This window comes from Lemur catta, chromosome 9 (assembly GCF_020740605.2).
Source record: "Lemur catta isolate mLemCat1 chromosome 9, mLemCat1.pri, whole genome shotgun sequence".
Lineage (NCBI taxonomy): Eukaryota > Metazoa > Chordata > Mammalia > Primates > Lemuridae > Lemur > Lemur catta.
The window spans coordinates 70,102,058-70,122,725 of record NC_059136.1 but is presented as its reverse complement, the minus strand read 5'-3'; the positions used below and the strand labels follow the sequence as shown (position 1 = coordinate 70,122,725).

Genomic DNA, 20,668 nt, shown 5'->3' with positions numbered 1-20,668 from the left:
TTTTAATGCCCTGAACCCGTTCCTCCTGTAGTATTCCTCCTCTGGAATTGCTCAAGTCGGAAACTATGAAGTCATCCTTGACTCCTCTCTCAGGATCTGCTGCTTGCTGTATCTTCAGAATGCATCCAGACTCTCACCAATTCTTACCTCCTCCACAACTACCCCCTCTATCCAGGCCACTGCCATCTCTTGAGTGGACTATTGTCATAGCTTCTCATTGGCCTTTCTTCTACCTCCACCCCCTACAGAAGATTCTCCATACTGCCACCAGAAGGAACCTTTTAAAATGTGAAATCAGTTCACCATGTGCTCAAAGCTCTCCAGTGGCTTTCCATTTCACTGGGAGTAAAAGCTGAAGCTCTTACAATGGCTTGCAAAGCCCTACTGATCTGGCCCTTTGCTGTCTCTGTGGCCTTATTGTCTTTATCTTCTCTCTCCCTTTCCCTCGCTCTCACCCCGCGCCCCCCTCACCATTTTCCCTCTGGTCATTCAGGCCATACCGGCCTGCCTGCCTTTCTCTGAAGGAACTACACCTTCCACTTCAGAGCCTTTGTGCTTGCTGCTTCCTCTGCCCAGATGTTCTTCCACCAGGTATATGCAGGGGTCACTTGCTCCATTCAGTTCTATTGTCACCCTATCAGAGAGCGCCTCCCCGAAAATCCTATTTAATATAGCACCTTTCTCCTACCGGCATTCCCTCCAAATACAATTATTGGTATATTATTAACACCCCTCCCAGCTTTGGGGGCAGGGGCTTTGTTCTGTCACTGTTGTATCCTTAATACCCAGAACCCAGCCCAGAACATGGTAGGTGTTAAATGAATGGAAGAATGTAGTAGTGATGGCAATTCATGGTATGATTCTGTTAAATATGAAAGTCTCAAGTTATTTAATAAAAGTTTTTAAGAATTCACAGGCAACATGTTTTTAAAACACTATATAAAACAAGGTAGGTCTGTATACATACAAACTCTAAATCTTTCCCATGATCTGTTTGACCTATATTTGATGATGAGGCTGTTACTAACCAACGCTTAACTATGCAGCAGACATTGTATGAGACTATGTGGTTTAATCCCCACAATACCTCTACTCAGTATATGTTATTATCTCATTTTACAAAAAAAGGAAATGAGGCTTAGTGGATTTAAGAGACCAGCTGGAGATGAGAAGTAGTGCTGGGAAGAAGTGCTAGGATTGGAATTCAGTGTTCTTGCGAATGCTAAAATAAAAGGCTTCTGGAGATCCTTTTAAGTGTTGGTCATTTATATGCTTATATACTTAAATAGAAAAGTCCTGAGAAAATAATGTTTGGTTTTAGAAATCAAGGGTTAAATGTGACTGTTAAGTAGTAATAAGTATAAATGAGATAGCTTTTTAAAATTTTGAGCTAAAAGTTAGGTCTCGTGGCACTTTGCCTAATGGCCTAGAATAGCTCTTGTGGTCTGGTTCATACAAACATGTTCCAGTACCCAAACCAGTGAGCTGTTGCTATGGTTGTGAACGCCGTTGTCTGTGAGTACATAGATACCCATAACACAGAGCCCCGGCTTGAAGTACTCTGGGTTACTTCTCTAGACAGCCTCTTTAGAGGACAGTGAGAAGTGAATCCTCAGCTTCAGATTTGTACAGTTAACTATGCAGTGTAGTCTACTGCTCTTCAGAAAAACAGCCTCCCAGTCCAGAACAGAAATTCTATGAAGGTAGATAAAACAGAGGAAATTGCGAAGTACAGAGGAAGAAGTTATCAGTGAAAGCATGCCTAGTCCTACTCTTTATTTTCTGGTTCTTTAGAAAAGATGATGCCACATCAGTTGGGGATCCCACAGAACCCCATTTTCCAGTTCTTCCTTCTCTTTGCCACATCCTACGTACTCTCCTGGTCTACTGAGGCATGAATCCCCTTCTTGAAGAAGACCTGAATGATTAGGCAGTAGTTACCTGGGATTTTTAGTAGCACAAAAAAATGGACTAAGCCAGCCACAGTGGCACATGCTGGTGATCCCAGCTACTCTAAAAGCTTGAGGTGGGAGGATCCCTTGAGTCCAGCAGTTCGAATCCAGCCTGGGCAGCATAGCAAGGACCCATTGCTTAAAATAATACTAATAAACATCCTCTCTGTTATTAATAAAAAAAAATGGACTGAGAGAACTGACATTTGACTTAAGGTTCCAAATGGCTGTGAAGTGAGCTATAGCTGTTGGTGGCACTTGCTCCCTGTGGAAGGCAGGTCCTGGTTGCAAACACTATATACTGTGCTCGGTTTTTATAGGAGCTAATGTTTTACATAATCAAGAAAGTGCTGATGCCCTGGGAGAGCTGGTAACCAATTATGTGAAGCTAAATCTTGTTTATTAATTTAGATGATATGCTGAAAATTGTCAGTAGGGGCATAAGGTTTTTCATTACTAACATGAATCTTAAATATGGCTCTGCATGCAAGGCAGGTTGTTGTCTAATCTACTCTGAGAAAGAGCTGTAGGGTAACCTTTTCTTTGAGGTTTTGTTCTATTGAGAATAAATGTCAGAAATGTGAGTGGGAACTAATTAGAAGAACTGTACAGCATTCTTGAATTCATTCATAACATGATAGGATGTAATATTTTTGTTGATCTTAATGCGAATGAAACTACCAAGCTTTTATATAATAGTTGCTCATACAACAACCTTGTGCTATGATTTTGATTCCTTATTGATTTTATACTCTATACTGGCATTATTCATTCCTCTATTTTCATTGTGAGTTTTAAAAATGCAGATAGTTATTTCAAGGTATTACAAGCGTGGTATAATGCAAAATTTCCCAAGTGTCTTCATTACCAAAGTAAATTGCTGAGATACAATTTTTCAAAGTTTAAAAAAATAATTAAGGCCATCTTTAGATGATACCGTTTATGAACAGAGGAGTAAGATAGGAGGTGACACCGATAGACAATTAGTAGCTCCTCCGCAGGATTAGTCCATAAGGTGACGTGAAGGATTCTTACTGTGTTCTTTTATTTTTGTAGGCTTTGTGTCATGACCTTAATTTTTTCTTTTGCTGTTCCAACATCTGCTAGCTTTTAAAGAGAATAATTTCTTTGGTATTTGCAGTGTTTGGGAGATGCTTTGAACATACCCAGCCATTGTCCCCAAGCAACTGACTGGGTCAAATTTGGGATCGGACTCTCATGCTGTGAACTTAATAATCAACCCTTTTTGGCTCTAAAATATGAATTGCCTTTTTATTTCATTGTTTTCCTTGTTTGTTTCTCCTAAACAGGCTGCAGATACTTTGGCTGTGAGGCAAAAAAGAAGAATTTATGATATCACCAATGTCTTAGAAGGAATTGACCTGATTGAAAAAAAGTCAAAAAATAGTATCCAGTGGAAGTAAGTTACAAACCAGCACCCTATTCTAAAACCTTTATTATTCTTCCCTTTGCTCTGTAAAAATCTGACTTTTCCAGTATTTCTCTCTCCTAAATCCTCTATTTCAAGCACCCTGCTCTAGTCCCACCCAGGCTCATTAGGTTCCCCTGGACACACTGCTCTGGGCCTCTGTATATGTCACCCTTGTGTTGGGATATTCCCTCACTTTCTTGGCTGTTGAATTTTCACTCTTAAAGTTCAAATCTTACTTTCTCCCCCAAGCTACTCATTTGGCATACATAGCTACTGCTTTGCATTATTAGTCCCTTTCTGCCTAAGCCTTTATCAACCCAAATAATATAAAGTCCTTGAAACAGGAACTATGTCTTATGTATAGGAATATGTACTTTGTAAATAATAATTGATTGAAATGCATGTTGTTATTTATTAACTGTGGCCTGGTTGTATGTTTGAACATAATAAATACTTTCTGTTCTTCAAATGTGTCCCCTTCTTAGAAGGTTTTTTTTTTTTAATTCTGTCAAAATACTAAAAAGTTGCAATTTCTTTCTCTAGCTCCTCAGTCAGTCTACATTATGAAACTGCTAGGTGTGACTACTGAGCGTTGACACAATTTTGGCACCTCAGTCACCAGCCTGACCTTACAGATGCCAAAAAAAACTGTAGAGCAGACTGAGAATTTTTGTAATTTGGTGGTTCTAATCAGTAAATTTTCTAAGCAAATATGTTCTGAGGTATGGTGTTTAAAATTTCTAAGGATTTTAGTGCTTGATCTTTAGAAGAGTGTAAAGATTTTTGTTTTAAATATATTTCTAAATAAATCAGTTTCACTACAACAAAAATTAAGTGATGTTAACCTAGGTCGGATATTGGGGATGCTAATTCTCATATCTTTTTAAGAGGTGTAGGCGCTGGCTGTAATACTAAAGAAGTCATAGATAGATTAAGATATCTTAAAGCTGAAATTGAAGATCTAGAACTGAAGGAAAGAGAACTTGATCAGCAGAAGCTGTGGCTACAGCAGAGCATCAAAAATGTGATGGATGACTCCTCTAATAATAGATATCCTTTTAAATAAGTTATGTATATACATACAGCTATGGAATATGTGTATATATGAGATTTTTTTAGTCTGAAGCTCAGTTACTTTAGTGTTTTAGAGAGTTAAGTTGTATTAGTGAATAAAACATTTTAATTTTATAATCTTATAATATATACTAATATTTTAAAAATTTTACCTTTTTAAGTTACATAGTACATCCATTGACATTATTCCTGTGTTGTACTGAAGAAAAACAAAAAGATTAGGCAACTTTTAGTCTATGTATTGATAGGATACAATATGCTAGCCGAAGTGTGCTTAGGTGGTCTGTGAATATTAGAAGCCATTGTTAAGTGTATAGGTATGTTTAAATAATTATGTCCAGTATTTTGAAGTGGTAAAAATGCAGCAACTCTCAACGTTTTGAAAAATTTTGGTTTGAAGATGAGATATCACCTGCACACAATCAATCCATGATACTTTGTAATATTGACCCAAAGGTATTAATAGTTCCTATTGGAGGAGAAGGGTCCAAGGCTTGTGTGTCTGTATTACCTTGGGGGAAAAACATTAGTGATATGTACTCCATGTGTTTCTCATAAACCCCTGTTTTCTCTTAGATATATGTGATTCTCTTCCTTTATGAACTTACCTGTACTCTGTGGAAACTAACCACATTTTATCTTGTACCACCTCTCATGAAATTTTGACTAATGTATACAATGTAATTTATTTTTCATATTGTATTTGGTGAACAAGTCCATAATCTCATTTGTTATTTCCTTTCTATGGGTCAGAGCTCCTTAACAGTTTGAGAACAATGGGAGTTTTCAAGCTGTGCCCCGCGGAGCCCCAAGATTCAAAAGCCATTGATCTATTTGACCTTAGACTTTGCTGCCCTGGTTTGTAAGATTCTGGCCACTCCCAATTCCCCAAACCATGATTATATTTTTATATTTTATATATATAATTTTTTTTTTCCTGTATGTTATGATACTTTGATAACCTAAGAAAAATCTTTCTGGCTGAATAAAGACTGCCCATCCTGGGACTAGCTGATTCTTAGAAACAGCAAGGACTCAGCCAGGATCATGCCTTTGATATACAAACTAACCAGTCCAGAGCCAGATGACTCTCTCTGGCCTGTACACTCCATGTGGAAATACTTCTCTGATCATCCCAGGGCCAGGTACCAGACAATTAGGGACCACTCCTATAGCTTAGAGCTTGCCACAATTACTCAAACGAGCCCATCCTAAAGTGTTCACCCTGCCCTGTCTTGCCTTTCCCAAGGAAATTCCAATAAAGGTCTGGCCCATCCCCTTGCTTCTGTCTCCTGCCCCCTGACCACCCTAGTGTCTTTTCCCATGTGGCTCTGCGTGGCTGCCTTGCCTCCTGTCTGTAGGATTTGTGAATAAAATAAACTTTGTCTTCCTTAGCCTCTCCCATCTCCTCTTGTGGTCTCCTCTGACAGATCATCTTATAAAAGAACACAAAACAGTGACCCTGGAAGATTCTCGATATGGAGGCTTATATGGTTGCTCTCTACTCCTGATGGCCTCCTTTTGCCCTTCCACTCCCTTCTTGATAGCCCCTGCCTCCATGAGGAATGTGCCTTGTTTTCCATCTCTCTCCCAAGGATCCTAAGATGTCACAAAAATCGGAATGGCTTCTCTTCAGAGCAAGGGATGAGAACTCGCCTTATGGACCTTTATTTGATTGTGTTTGCCTTTCCAGACTAGACTTCGGGTCTTTTTTACGTGACCATGTGTGCATTTGGCCATTTAGTTATTTCGGCCATTAGATTATCTTAATTTAAATGCCTAGACCTTGATATAAATGTTGTTCCTTAACTCTTAGGATAGTACATTTTCCTATGTAACTCATGAAGACATCTGTAATTGCTTTAATGGTAAGTACTTTTAGATTTTTTTTCTTATGTTCTTCCTCTGATAATCCATTCAGTGTAGAGTGTACCCATTGTACACTGAATACCTGTGTACTCATTATTCTCAGGAGTTGCAGACATTGTGTTTCACTCTGCAGTGCTGTGTATCGATAGCCTGCTTTTGTTTCTGTTTTTATGAGGATTGCTTTGCACAGCTTTCACTTCACTGGCTCCCTTGGTAGTCATAAACTCTGTGTGGTGGGGGGCAGGGGATGGAGGAGAAACTAAATCAGCATAGGGTTAAGCAACAGTTTCAAAGTCAGAGTCACAGAGTCAGTGACCAAACTTGAATTAGAACATGGTTCTCATCAGCACTGTTTATGAAACTATAGGCAGCAGGTGTGCTGATCACAAATGAAGAAAGCATGAGGGAAGAATTAGTGAATCCATTTTATAACCATTAAACCTACTCCTATTCAGTTCTCTACCTCCATGTTTTCCCTTTGAAATGATAATATCATGTTAATTATTAATAATTAATGTAACTAAAATGGAGGGACTTGTATTCCCATAATTATAACACAAGTAAAATGATATTTTGCATATACATTTGTACTTAATTATGCATGTTCCATTAAAAGGACAGCCTTGTGTATTGTCTACATATTAAAAAAAAAATTCTCCCAAGTATCTTGTCAAGTGGAGTCTGACTTTCCATGTAAAAGTATGTTGGAAATATGTGTGGGTTTATTGCCCTATTTCGCCACCATCTTTCCTGAGCTTTCTAAGAAAGTTTGGGGAAAGTTTTATTAATCTGCAACTCAACAGAAATCCATTTTAGAATTTGACTTCAAAAATAACTTCATTTAAGCTCAAGATTTCACAGTATCATACTTAATCTCTAGTATCCTCAGTCATTTAAATAGATCAAATAAACTTAATTGAAGCTAAAGGGTTTTAAGAATTGCAGACTTTATGGGAGGCTAGGGTGAAAGCAAAATTAACTTGAGCTGAATTTGCTAATGAGAATGGAGCTAACACTGAGTATTTACCCTGTTCTCAGAGCTAATACATGTATCATCTCATTTAATCCTTAAAATAAACCTATGTAGTAGATTATATGTCCCCCATTTTATAGAATTAAAAACCAAAGCCCAGGGTCATCCAGCCTGGGATTGAACCAAACATTCTGACTCCAGAGCCTACACTCTTGCCACTGTATTCTGTGATCAATATTTTCTACAATTTTTTATGTTTATTTTTTTGACTAGGTGATACACTTTTGGCCATTCAGGCACCTTCTGGTACACAGTTGGAGGTACCTATTCCAGAAATGGTATGCAGAATAACTTTTATATAAGTGGAAAAAATGGATCTATTGTGTCAAGAGGGACAAGTATATTTTCCTTAGCTCAATATGAGCTATTAATAGTTATGTAAACATTTTTGAGTTATTGAAGTTTTATATCTGAAAATGTTGGTATCTGAATCAATGTCTTTAATACTTTTGTAAAATTGGAGAAGTCACAATGAATAGGGCCGGGCGCAGTGGCTCACGCCTGTAATCCTACCCCTCTGGGAGGCCGAGGCAGGTGGATCACTCGAGGTCAGGAGTTCGAGACCAGCCTGAGCGAGACTCCATCTCTACTAAAAATAGAAATAAATTATCTGGACAACTAAAAATATAAATGTGGAAAACATTAGCCGGGCATGGTGGCGCATGCCTGTAGTCCCAGCTACTCGGGAGGCTGAGGCAGTAGGATCGCTAAAGCCCAGGAGTTTGAGGTTGCTGTGAGCTAGGCTGACACCATGGCACTCACTCTAGTCCGGGCAACAAAGTGAGACTCTGTCTCAAAAAGAAAACAATGAATCATAAATGATTTTTAAGATTGGCCATATTATTAGACATTTCTTGATATTCAATAGCTCAATAACATGTAAAAACATGTCATCAAAATGTTAAGTCATTTTGTTAAATCATTTTTATTACTTTTTTAAAAATTTATTTGAGCTACAGAATATCAAGAAGTAACAAATGATGTGGTCAATAATCTTCAAAAATCAGTTAAAATGACCACATCTATAACTAATAAAAAATCCCAACTGAGGAGAAAGTGAATTGCCCTAAATTAGGTCTTTTAAAAAACATTTTCTGGCTCACTGAGTCAAAGGCATTTATTTATTCTATGCTGTAAATGAGTTTCATGATTTTAGTTTTCAGGTTCAGATTTTCTAAAACAAACTGATTTGAAAGCTATAACAGAATAAAGGGAGTAGAAAAAGATTACTATATTATCTACCTGGCCCCCCACCATTCTAGAAGTTTGTATTCAGGCATTTATAGTACAGTCTGAAGCCTGGGGGTACAAATTAATTTTCTGAACTGCAGGGATTTTATATTTATTTCTCTGTAGGAAAAATCAGTTGTCTTTGTACTTACAAAATGGGAAAAAAGTTTTGATTTGTGAAATAGTTGTAAACTAAGAGAGCAGGTTGAGATGACGACATCCATGGTGGCTAGCTACCTCCAGTGGATGGAGTTCCTGCATATGGAGAATGCTTGGAGCGCTGCTGAGCACTGACATGTATAATATATACACCAAAAATGGATGGTTGCCAGAATTCTACAACTGAGAGTTTTGACGATCAGTGATTGAGAAAAGTTTACTTTTTAGAAGCAAGTGGTTTACATCCCTCAATATCCCATTCTACTCGTGTTTTGACTTAATGACTTTATTTTGTTATATGAATTTAGTTATTAGTCCCCAGTAGCTTTGTCTGTCTTATTTTTAATGTTTCAAAGTAGCTAGAATTGTTAATAATTATTCATTTGTTTATACCAAATAACTTCAAAGGGTCAGAATGGACAAAAGAAATACCAGATCAATCTAAAGAGTCATTCAGGACCTATCCACGTGCTGCTTATAAATAAAGAGTCCAGTTCATCTAAGCCCGTGGTTTTTCCTGTTCCCCCACCTGATGACCTCACACAGTCTTCCTCTCAGTCCTCGACTCCAGTGACTCCACAGAAATCCAGCACAGCAACGCAGAACCTGCCTGAGCAACATGTTTCTGAAAGAAGCCAGAATCTCCAGCAGACACCAGCTACAGATATATCTTCCGGTGGGTTCAGAGCCTTTGTTTTACAAATTAGAGAGGGGACAGTATGAATACAGATTGAGTATCCCTTATCCAGAGTGCTTGGGACCAGAAGCGTTTTGGATTTTTTTAGATTTTGGAATATTGGCATATACATAATGATATGTCTTGGGGGTGGGGCCCTACTCTAAACACAAAATTCATTTATATTTTATATACACTTTATAGCCTGAAGGTAATATTATAACACTATTTTCAATAATTTTATGTGCACAAAACAAAGTTTTGACTGTGCATTGACTGATCCATCACATGAAGTCAGGTGTGGAATTTTCCACTTGTGGCATCACGTTTGTGCTCAAAGTTTCAGATTTTGAATTTTCAGATTAGGGATGCTCAACCTGTACTATAGTCATGCGCCACATAATAATGTTTTGGTCAATGATGGACCATGGTTACAATGGTCCCATAAGATAAGGGAGCTATGTAATGGAGTAGGCCATGCCATCTAGGTTTTTGTAAGTACTCTATCATGTTCTCATGATGCATTTCTCTGAACAAGTTGGAGAGCTTTTCTGAATTTATCAGTTGTGATATTATTCTGTTATCTAATACAGAAGGCAAAATAGTAAGCTTAATTTAATCAACAAGTATTCATTTAGTGTCTCTTGTTTGCCCAGTACTGGGATAGGTATTTATGAGAAAAATTTAAAAATAGATCCTGTGTTTATATTATTAGATGTGTCTTATACACACACACTCAGAAATATTCAATCAAGTACAATATTAACATGGTTAAGACTGTATATAGAACTATGAATACTGAGAAATGGAAGAATTTATGGGCCAAGGTTTGCTGTTTTCCTTAGGATTCCATTTTGGGGATCAATTAAGCCAAAACTATTCCTTTCCCTTCTTTTACTATTTACGTATGTCAGCTTTTATCTCAAGTTTACTTATCTCTGAGTGTGTCTAGTATAAATAATTGAAATATGTTCCATCTACCTTTAAGAAAAATCAAACTTGTGTAGAACATAGTAGAAATCTCCTGTTTCTCCATACTGTTACACTTTTTAATTGGGAAGCTCAGTTTTATAAAGTTGATAAATGGTCTCAACTCCAATTATTTGGGAAATCTTGCCTTCCTAAATTCCTTGCATTTCATCTATGAAATGATAAATAGCTAAAATACTAAAGACTGGGTATCAGGAGTAGGAAGCACAACTCCTAAATTTATAAAAATTTCCTTGTTACCCAGTCTTTCCCGCTGGTTACATGGCTAGGTATTTAGCAACTCCTTACTATTCCAAATAAAGGGGTTCATGGTAGGCATTTTCTCAATGATTGTTGAATGGATTAGTTGTGCCAATATAGATGTCATATTGTAGATAATTAAAAACTATTGTATGTAATCCAAATTATTTATTTTTACCTCTGGGATGTGTCTCATTACTATTTTGAGAATTTACAGTAGTTAAAAGTGAAGCCAAAAAGGTCTAACTGGACATGAAATGTTTTTTAGCATCTTTTTGCCCCATCCTTCCTTTTCCTTCCCCTAAAAATATTGCTATACTATTTGCCACTTGGATGCACAATAGAAGGCATAGTTCTTAAAAAGCTTATATTTCAATTGGGATAAATAAAGCAGGCAAGCTTTATATGGTTTAGTTTAGACATAGTTAGTACATTGGCTTCCATATGGTTTTATATTTGAAAATACTAGGGAAAGTAATTTTGGGCCAGATTAGAGAGAGCCTTGAATATTAGACTGAGTTAGGACTTTTAGCCAATAAGCCAGTGAAGATTTGTGACCAAAGAAGTTGCACAATTAGAGCTATACAGTGCTGAGCACAGGATAACATGATTGGGAAAGAAGATGCTTTTGGCCTTGGGAAGCAAAAGAGATCAGAGGCTATGGAGACTGAAGATTAGATATTTGCACCTAACCTATGTAACAGAGAACATTAAGGCTGAAATAGTGATGAGAGTGGGAGTGGGAAGAAAAATAACAGATTTGATGAATATTATTTAGGCAAAATAAGCAACATTTGATGTGAATGAGATCTGGAGATAAAGCTAACAGGAGGAATAGAAAGTGATGTTAAAGTTTTAAGGTTGAGTGACTGGGAGAATTACAATACCACTGACTCTAAAACTGAGTTGGTCTTGGGAGTAGGATGATGAGTCTTCTGGTTTTCATCTTGAGTTTTGAATTATAAAAGTAATGCCAGACACAGAGTAGGTGCTCGTGAGAATGATCTTTCCACAAAGTACCAGGACTTTAACTTTGCAATGTCAGTCAAGATGCTGCTATGGCTACCTGTTTAAATATAAGTGTCTTTTACTGTTAAAATATGTAAACAGAAATGTAACAAAACCTTTTTACATTTCTGTTTCCAGCAGGATCTATTAGTGGTGATATCATTGATGAGTTAATGTCTTCTGATGGTAAGTAGGTTAAAATTTTACTACCTTATACATCAATAATGCTTTTGTACAATTTGTAAATGACACATGATTTAAAAGAAATGAAGAACTTATATTTTCTAACTGCTTTACTATGATGAGTCATGAAAATCCTCCCTTAATAATACTTCACAGTAAATGACAGGCATCCTGCAGAATTTATTTTTCTTTGCCTGCATTTTGATGGGAGAAATCCATTTGGGGATACTTCTCACCTTCCTGAATAAACTTATCAACTGTTGGTGCACTAGCCCTTTCTACTGAAGAATGTGGCCCAAGAAGAGTAAAATAGCATGTCTAAATCAACAGGTGATCAGAACACCCACTTTCGTAAATACCCCTACCATGGCCAATTTCAACCTGCCAATGTAAAGTCACCAAACTATTACTAGCATTAGCCATGTTGTCATCTAATCTGAAAAATTCTTAAAAATCAGTTAGCCAAAATGTGATTACTTTAATAATTTTTCTCTGGGCTTCATCTTTTTAGAGGTTCTTGGATTCAGAGTTCTAGTTCCTAACAAATATAACAGAGACTTAGCAAATGGTACAGTAACCACTTAGAGATATACTAAACACTTAGGTAGAAGCAGGCAATGTCAGCAAATTTAGTAAGTCTAGTTCATACTTGTTTTTAAAGTGGCAAACAAAATAAACTTTGATCAATGTTTTTAATCATACATCTTAGTGACAAGTTGAATAAAAATTTTAACCTCTATTTCTCAAGCTAATACCAATAGTCAATGTATAAACTGTCATTAAATGAAAATCTCTTAAAATATATATTAAACAAGTCATTAATTTGATCATTTTCCTATACTTAAAAAATTCATGAGTCACAGCAAACAATTTAATTTGGATTGATGTATTTAAGCATATTTTATGTTAAGTATCATTTGTCACATATAGAAACCATCTTTAACACTGAATTTATTTTTTGTTTGCAGTGTTTCCTCTCTTAAGGCTTTCTCCTACCCCAGCAGATGACTACAACTTTAATTTAGATGATAATGAAGGAGTCTGTGATCTGTTTGATGTCCAGATACTAAATTATTAGATTCTATGGAAACTTGGGACTGTTATCTACCTCTAACTGTGTAACATTTTAGACTTCTTAATAACCTAAGTATTTAAAATAATGAATGTAACACCTTTTTAGTTCACTGATACTGAAGTCTTTTTTCCTAATACTTTCTTTTTTACTTCACAAAACTTCAACCATAAAAACACAGGGCTCTGATTGCTTCATGGGAAAAGTGGTTTAATATCCACCGACTTCCCTACCCTCCCCCTCCCCAAGTAATTACATTCTGGGATTTCAACTTTTCTTCCAGTTCTGAATTATTCTGGTTTTTTTTTTCCTCCTATGAGAGGAGAGTTAAAGTAGACTACAGGTCAGCAAAAACAAAATAAGTTGGCCAAGGGCTCATCACTTGTTTGTCTTATATTTTTACTGCCATGAAATTGTATTTCTGTATGTCCTTCAATCCAAACAGACATTCACTGCCACTTATAAAGTGAAGGATGTAAATGAGGATATATAACTGTTTCAGTGAACAGATTTTGTGAAGTGCCTTCTGTTTTAGCACTTTAAGTTTATCACATTTTGTTGACTTCTGACATTCCACTTTCCTAGATTATAGGAAAGATCTGTTTATGTAGTTTGTTTTTTAAATGTGCCAATGCCTGTACATTAACAAGATTTTTAAAAATAAAATTGTATAAAACATTTAATTTATTGGTCTTTTTGAGGAATTAGATATATCATCACTGTATTACAATTGAGCCATTAATCTTGTAGCTTCATCAACATTAACTGGTTCACTTTCATGAGGCGGCTGAGGAATCTGGAGGGAGAAAGTGTTATATTTAAAAACTTAGATAACAACAGCAAACAAAAATGACTTGTATATAATCTGTTATCCAATTTAATTTCTTCTAGTCAAACCTTTGGAAGTACAACAATAAATTCTTATATTCAGACTCATTGTTTTAGAGTCTGAATATGACTAACCATGCTATATGTACTATAGAGCCAAGTACACTGAAGAGCCAAGTACTAAAAATTACACTCAACATACAGGTTTGGAAAACTTGGAGTTCAATTTATTAGCCCTCAATTTGTAGGCTATAAAAAAAGCAAATGATTTCTACTTACCAATTCTTTCTGCACAGGTTCAAGAGAAAGGCCTTTTGAGAAGTGGGCAAGTTCCTTTTGTATATCTACAAAAGCTTTATTCACTCTCTTAACTTTTTCATCATTCATAATGTTTATCTTTTAAAAAAGAAAGAAAAGCATTAATCTATGTTCTCATAGCCACGAAAGATAAAATATGTTCAACCCTAACCTTGTTAAACCTAAAAATCTAAAACTCTTATCAACAAATTGGGGATAATTCACAATAAAAATCTTAATCTTATTGGGAAATTTTAGACAAAAGATTTTGATTTCCAAAAATAAGATTTATGAAGATATGCCTCACACTTAGACTTTACTAATATAGGAAGGCTAAAATATGTGACTGTGATAAGGTGATTTATAATTAGATATATATTTTGGTCTTTGTCCCCATTTCCTCTCATACAACTTCTAAAATCCCTGGAATCTCCAGAGGGATATGCCCATCTTTTGAATGCTAATCAGATGGCTTATGGCTAAGGTCTCTTTAGGGTTAGAGGGTTGGGACTTTTAGCTTAGGGAGAGGAAGGGGAGATAAGGTGAGGGTTAAATTAATCAGTAATGGCCAATAAGATTTAATCAATCATGCCTGCATAATGAAACCTCCATAAAACACCAAAAGAATAGGGTTTGGAGAGCATCTGGAGAGTGAAACACACAGAGGTCCCTGCAGAGTAGCATGCGCCTTCCCGCATACACCCCTTGTCCTAGGCATCTTCCATTTGGCTGTGCATCTCTTAGGTTGGTACAAAAGTAATTGCAGTTTCTGACTTTGAATTTTAAATTATAACTAGGCTCAAACACATCTTTTTAATCAAAATAGGAACCATTACAATGGACACATTTTTGCCAACGAAAAATAAGTTTGTTTATTCCTGTAGTGTAAAAATCCGTGCTTCAGGATTCCACAAGTCTTGGAAAGCATTCTCTGCATCCTGCTGGTTGTGGAAGTGTTTTCCCTGCAAAAAGTTGTCAAGATGCTTGAAGAAGTGGTAGTTGGTTGGTGAGAGGTCAGGTGAATGTGGCGGATGAGGCAAAACTTCGTAGCCCAATTCGTTCAACTTTTGAAGCACTGGTTGTGTGACCTGTGGTCAGGTGTTGTTATGGAGAAGAATTGGGCCCTTTTTATTGACCAATGCTGGCTGCAGGCATGGCAGTTTTGGGTGCATCTCATCGATTTGTTGAGCATACCTCTCAGATGTAATAGTTTTGCTGGGATTCAGAAAGCTGTAGTGGATCAGACCGGCAGCAGACCACCAAACAATGACCATGACCTTTTTTTGGTGCAAGTTTGGCTTTGGGAAGTGCTTTGGAGCTTCTCGGTCCAACCACTGAGCTGGTCTTCACCGGTTGTCGTATAAAATCCACTTTTCATCGCATGTCACCATCCAGTCGAGAAATGGTTCATTGTTGTTGTATACAATAACAGAAGGTGACACTTCAAAATGATGATTTTTTTTTTTATTTTCGGTCAGCTCATTAGGCACTGACTTTTCAACCTTTTTCACCTTTCCAATTTGCTTCAAATGCTGAACGACCATAGAAGAGTTGACATTGAGTTCTTCAGCAACTTCTCGTGTAAGAGGATCAGCTTCAGTTATTGCTCTCAACTGGTTGTTGTCAACTTCTGATGGCCTGCCACTGTGCTCCTCGTCAAGGCTCTCATGTTCTTTGCCAAACTTCTTGAACCACCACTGTACTGTGCCTACGTTCGTTAGCAGTACCTGGGCCAAATACATTGTCGATATTGCAAGTTGTCTCTGCTGCTTTATGACCCATTTTGAACTCGAATAAGAAAATTGCTCGAATTTGCTTTTTGTCTAACATCATTTCCATAGTCTAAAATAAATATAAGTGGCAAGTAATGTCATTAGCAAAAAAAAATAAAGAAATGTGCATTAAAATGATGTATAACATACCCACATTTATTTAAGAATGTATTCCAATATCAAATGGCAAATTTAAACAATGCTAAAACTGCAATTACTTTTGTACCAACCTTAATAAAATCCTTTATAACATAACATAATAAATCAATAAAAGTAAGTAGTGTTTTCCTGGGTTATGTGAGCTGCTCCAGCAAATTAATCGAACCCAAGGAGGGGGTTATCGGGTTTAGAAGTTCAGGTGAAACAGCCTGGGGCTTGCAACTGGCATCACAAGTAGGGGGCAGTCTTGTGGGGACTGAACCCTCAACCTGGGAGGTCTGATGCCATCTCCAGGTAGACAGTGTCAGATTTGAATTAAATTAGAGGACACCCAGCTGGTGCCTGCTGGCGATTCACTTGCAGAATTGCTTGGTGTGGGGAAAACCCCACAAATCTATCAGAAGTGGTGAGTGTCTATGTGAGAGAAAGAACAGGAGAAACTTGAGTTTGTTTTTTCCTATATTCTTACAGTGACTGTGATTTTTCTGGGCTATGGTGCTGTCATCCCTTATCTATACAAAAAGAAGCCTAGATCAAATACTTTTAATGTCTTCTAACAGTACATCTCTGAATCCTTCCTTTATCTTTTTGTCTTAATGGAATTTCCCTGAGGACAGCTTCCCTTGCAGTCCTCCTCTTCTGAGTATAAGAGGTTGGGGTGGTGGTCTTGTTCTTCACTGCTGCTAGCAAACAATTTCTCCTTCAAAACCCTCAGCTCCTTTGCACCTTATGCTGCCCACCCACAGATCTCTCTTACATCCTACCTATCAGCACATGTGAAGGTTCTAGTACCTCCCATCCAAACAAAATAATCTTCCTCAAGTGTACCAAGCTTTTCCATAGCTCAGAGCCTCTGCACTTGCTATTATCTCTGCCTAGCACACACTGCTCCCAACACTTCCCAGCTCCTTATCATTCTGGTCTTGGTTTCAGTGTCACCTATGAGCAAAATCCAGTGTAAAACCCCAATCACATCATCCAGCTTTATTTCGTTTTTAGCATTTACAAAATCATAAAACTGCTCAACCAAAAAGCATAACTGACTAGCTCATGAAAGTTGGAAGATAAAATGTTACATTCCTATGGACTATTATGATAATAATTTCTGAGTCCTAGAGAGCTGACTTCACCTACTACCAACACTTGAAAACATTTTCTTAAGGAATTTTCTTAAAAGAATCTACTTAATCTTGATGAAGAAATTTCTCAAGTATTTTGAAATATAAACAAAGAAAGAAACTCCTTTGTTTTCAAATTTTGCATGTCACAAAATAAAATATTTTATCTTAACAGGATTTTGAGTTTCAGTTATCTTCAGACAGATAAGAATTACTAAGGAAAAAATAGAATGGGTGCTCACTGACATCCCATGTCTTGGCTCTATTAATATGTTCTTGGATGTATTTCCCATACTGTGGTTTTTAATGATTTTTATGCTCTAATAAAGCTATTAAACTGTTACATGGAGCTTCACATATTTGTAGTTAAAATGCTTTTTTCTTACATTTGGATTCTAGGAAAGGTGGTTATCCTTCATTTTTTTTAAGCAAATGTTTAAGATCATCTTGCCTTCGTACGAAAAGCTAAAAAAATATTTTTTTTAAATAATATATCTAGTTCAGTAGCTTATAACTGTGCTTTGCTTTAAGTCAAGAAGAGTACTTTACTAATACTCACCTTCTTAAGATTAGTGGTAACTGGTTTTGCTTTGTTTTTAGCCTTAAAGTTTTTTTGGCTGGCTATGTGAAATACATTCCTGGACTTCTGCCCTCTTAATTTGTTCTTGGCCATTGTCTAGGAAAGAAAGAAAATAAGTTCAATTAAATTCCCTACATTTATGAACTAAATCATTTTAATTCTTAAAGTAAAGGTACCAATTAAGTCTAAGAAATTCCATCTTACCTCCTGATTATTTTAGAAGTTGCTGCATGTGTTAAATTACTTCCACGGCTACCCCTACTCTTGTATCTAATTCTGTTCTGCGTCCCCAGCACCGGGCCCACAGGAGGCACCCAATTAACATCTGCTGGTTGAATTCATTAATATTACCAGCACAACTACTTTTTCTCAGCAGCATCTCTGATGAGGTTAACCATCACCATCTATCCCTCTACTCGTCTACAAACTACACTATTCTGGTTCCTGTCATACTTTAGAGACTGACTCTGTCTCCTTCTTGACTTCTTTTTCGTTCCTTTTTACTCTTTCCACTTTCTTTCCTGTGCATCCCATCAAAATCAGTTCTTAATCCTCGACTCCCTACCTCCCTCTCTCCCTTAAATTACTTTTTTTTTTTTTTTGGATTTAGGGTGTCATTATGTTGCCCAGCTAGAATGCAGTGGCATCATCATAGCTCACAGCAACCTCAAACTCCTGGGATCAAGCAATCCTCCTGGCTCAGCTTCCCAAGTAGCTGGGACTACAGGCAACCGCCACCACACCCAGCTAATTTTTCTATTTTTAGTAGAGGCAGGGTCTCACTCTTACTCAAGCTAGTCTCAAACACCTGACCTCAGGCGATCCTCCCACCTCAGCCACCCAGACTGCAAGGATTACAGGGGTGAGCCACCATGCTTGGCCACTTAAATTACTTTTATGACTTCCATATCACCTCTATGTGAATGGCTCTTGCCTTGACACCTTGGATATTTTCTTCTCTCTGTAGCTAGACATGCATTAAGCTGGTAAATTCTACCTTAGAAACGTCTCTCAAATCTGTCTTTAGTAACACATGTGAAAACAATTTAAAAAATATTAATAGTTAACATTTATTGGGCTTTTACTATATGTACAAGCACTATGCTAATAACATTTTATATGTTTTAACTAATTTACACCTCACAACAATCCTCTGTGGGAGGTACTATTATCCCCATTTTACAGATAAAAACTGATACAAAGAGAAGTTAATTTGCCCGACACCACACTTTTAGTAACCAGGGGATGCCAAGACTTAAAGTCAGTTGACTAGATCAGAGCTAACATCATGTAATATTGCCTCTCATGTATCAATAAAAAAGCAATACAAAGACATGATGTGGTATTGCCTGATTCAGGATGGAGTTACTGCTCAGTCCCAAGGTCCATTAGGTTAGACCACAGGTTGTCAAATTATGCCCATGGACCAATCGTGCCAGGAACCTGCCTTTGTAACTAAAGTTTAATTGGAACACAGCTCCATCCACTTAATTATGTATTGTCTACAGCTGCTTTCCTAGTACAACTATGACCCACAAAGCCTAAGATACTTACTGTCTCACCTTTTATAAGACAGTTTGCCAACCCCTGGCTTAAGCCACTGCACAAATGGCTGTCTGGCACAGTGCTATGTGATGAACCTTCCCAACGTTAAGAATCTTTAATGGCTCTCCCAATGCATAAGGGGCAATATGCCTTAGCCTAGAATATTACTGCTACCCTGAATCTAGCCTAAATTTGTCAAACATATCTCCTGCTACCTTTATATACACACTGCACTAGCCAGTCTAGACTACTGACTGTTCTATGAAGACACCTTGCACATTCTTTCTTTCCTTTGCTCACTTAGTATCTCTTGACCAAAATTTTTCTCTTCCTTCATTGTAGCCTCAGAGGCAGCAACACTTCTGAAACCCAATAATACTCCTACTTAAAAACAGTATCACAGAAGCAGCAAAACACACAATAAAACTCCTCAACTCAAGTAATCTAAAAGCCTCCTAATAGTAACCAAAACCCAATCACTCCCCATCCAGTATTTATTAATCAATTACTATGTGTCAGGTGTGGTACAGAACTGATAAAAATGTATGTGTATAGATTAAAAATATATGGAACATAAACACAAACACCTAATGTTAAGTGATATATACAGAACATACACAAATAGACATGATAGGTATAATATGTATTACATATGATACTATATATAACATACATATGGAACATAAGTGTTGTTAAGGATAGTATACAAGTGGGGACGCAAGAGGAAGAGGTCTACTAGAGTTGGGGATATAAGCAAGGTTCGCGGAGAAGCTAATACCCGTGTTGGGGGCGTACGGAAATTCTCTGATAACGACGTGGAAACTGCGATCATGAAAGCCCAAAACTGGGGACCCTGCCAAGAGAGGAAGGCCCCTCTCTCGCTCCCCATCCGTTGGGTGAGGCCCCTTTAGGGCCTGTCCCAAGGGCCACCGCTCCCAGGCAGCCTTCATCCTTGGCTAACCCATGAGGGCAGGAAGACCTGGCTGTCTTGGCCCCACCGGAGGCAGCTCTAGCTCTGGGGCTCACCAGGGAGCAAACATCACAGCTTGACTCCCCCGATCCATCCCGCCTCTCCCAGCCCTTCCTTCCACAGGTGCTGGCCCCAGAATCCCCCTCACAGCCACCCTCCCAGTCCGCTTCCTGCGTGCCTACCTGGGGCTCATCTCTGGGCAACACGAACCGCTACCAGGGTTTCGGCCTCCTGCCCAACAGGGCTGCGTGAGGCACAGAGCGACGGAATCCAACCTCCGGGCCACCGCGGCACGAAGCCGGCCCAATGCCGCCCCAACCCCGGTAAACTTCACAACAACCCCCAGAAAAATTTCTTTATTAACGTCTCACCAGACCTTGGATATCCGCGTGCACCTTCTTAAGCTCCAGGTGGCGTCATCTGCACGTACAGGGTCCCGGAAGTTCCGAGAGGAGGCAGCCAGTCAAAATTCCGTTCAGGA

At 37.7% G+C, this 20,668-nt stretch overlaps 2 protein-coding genes across 4 annotated transcripts in view; one reads left to right on the top strand and one right to left on the bottom strand.

Annotated features, from left to right (window-relative positions):
* E2F5 (E2F transcription factor 5) overlaps window positions 1-13,598 on the top strand; it is a 25,426-nt gene extending 11,828 nt beyond the window's left edge. The window contains exons 2-8 of one of the 2 annotated variants that reach the window (XM_045560593.1): window positions 3,263-3,372; window positions 4,273-4,434; window positions 6,283-6,326; window positions 7,574-7,638; window positions 9,158-9,425; window positions 11,805-11,849; window positions 12,815-13,598. In XM_045560593.1, coding sequence (XP_045416549.1) covers window positions 3,263-3,372; window positions 4,273-4,434; window positions 6,283-6,326; window positions 7,574-7,638; window positions 9,158-9,425; window positions 11,805-11,849; window positions 12,815-12,924 — 804 coding nt within the window. In that variant the 3' untranslated portion in view covers window positions 12,925-13,598. Of the gene's footprint in view, window positions 1-3,262; window positions 3,373-4,272; window positions 4,435-6,282; window positions 6,327-7,573; window positions 7,639-9,157; window positions 9,426-11,801; window positions 11,850-12,814 lie in introns of both variants that reach the window. The other variant, XM_045560592.1, reaches the window with a different exon arrangement.
* Window positions 13,585-20,668, bottom strand: RBIS (ribosomal biogenesis factor). 2 transcript variants are annotated; one of them, XM_045560594.1, is made up of 4 exons: window positions 20,564-20,668; window positions 17,652-17,768; window positions 14,026-14,142; window positions 13,585-13,714 (listed from the first exon to the last, which is right to left on the bottom strand). In XM_045560594.1, the coding sequence occupies exons 2-4, from the start codon at window positions 17,763-17,765 to the stop codon at window positions 13,643-13,645; spliced, it is 303 nt and encodes a 100-aa protein (XP_045416550.1). In that variant the 5' UTR covers window positions 17,766-17,768; window positions 20,564-20,668; the 3' UTR covers window positions 13,585-13,642. The 2 variants fall into 2 exon arrangements, with proteins under 2 accessions (XP_045416550.1, XP_045416551.1); XM_045560595.1 differs by lacking the exon at window positions 20,564-20,668 and adding an exon at window positions 20,370-20,557.

Excerpts from the sequence above, each read along its gene's own strand:
- RBIS (XM_045560594.1), bottom strand. The coding sequence starts at position 17,765 with ATGGCCAAGAACAAATTAAGAGGGCAGAAGTCCAGGAATGTATTTCAC. Across the intron at positions 14,143-17,651 it reads TTACCACTAATCTTAAGAAG|ATAAACATTATGAATGATGA; the intron begins GTGAGTATTAGT and ends CTTTTTTAAAAG. Across the intron at positions 13,715-14,025 it reads AACCTGTGCAGAAAGAATTG|ATTCCTCAGCCGCCTCATGA; the intron begins GTAAGTAGAAAT and ends TTCTCCCTCCAG.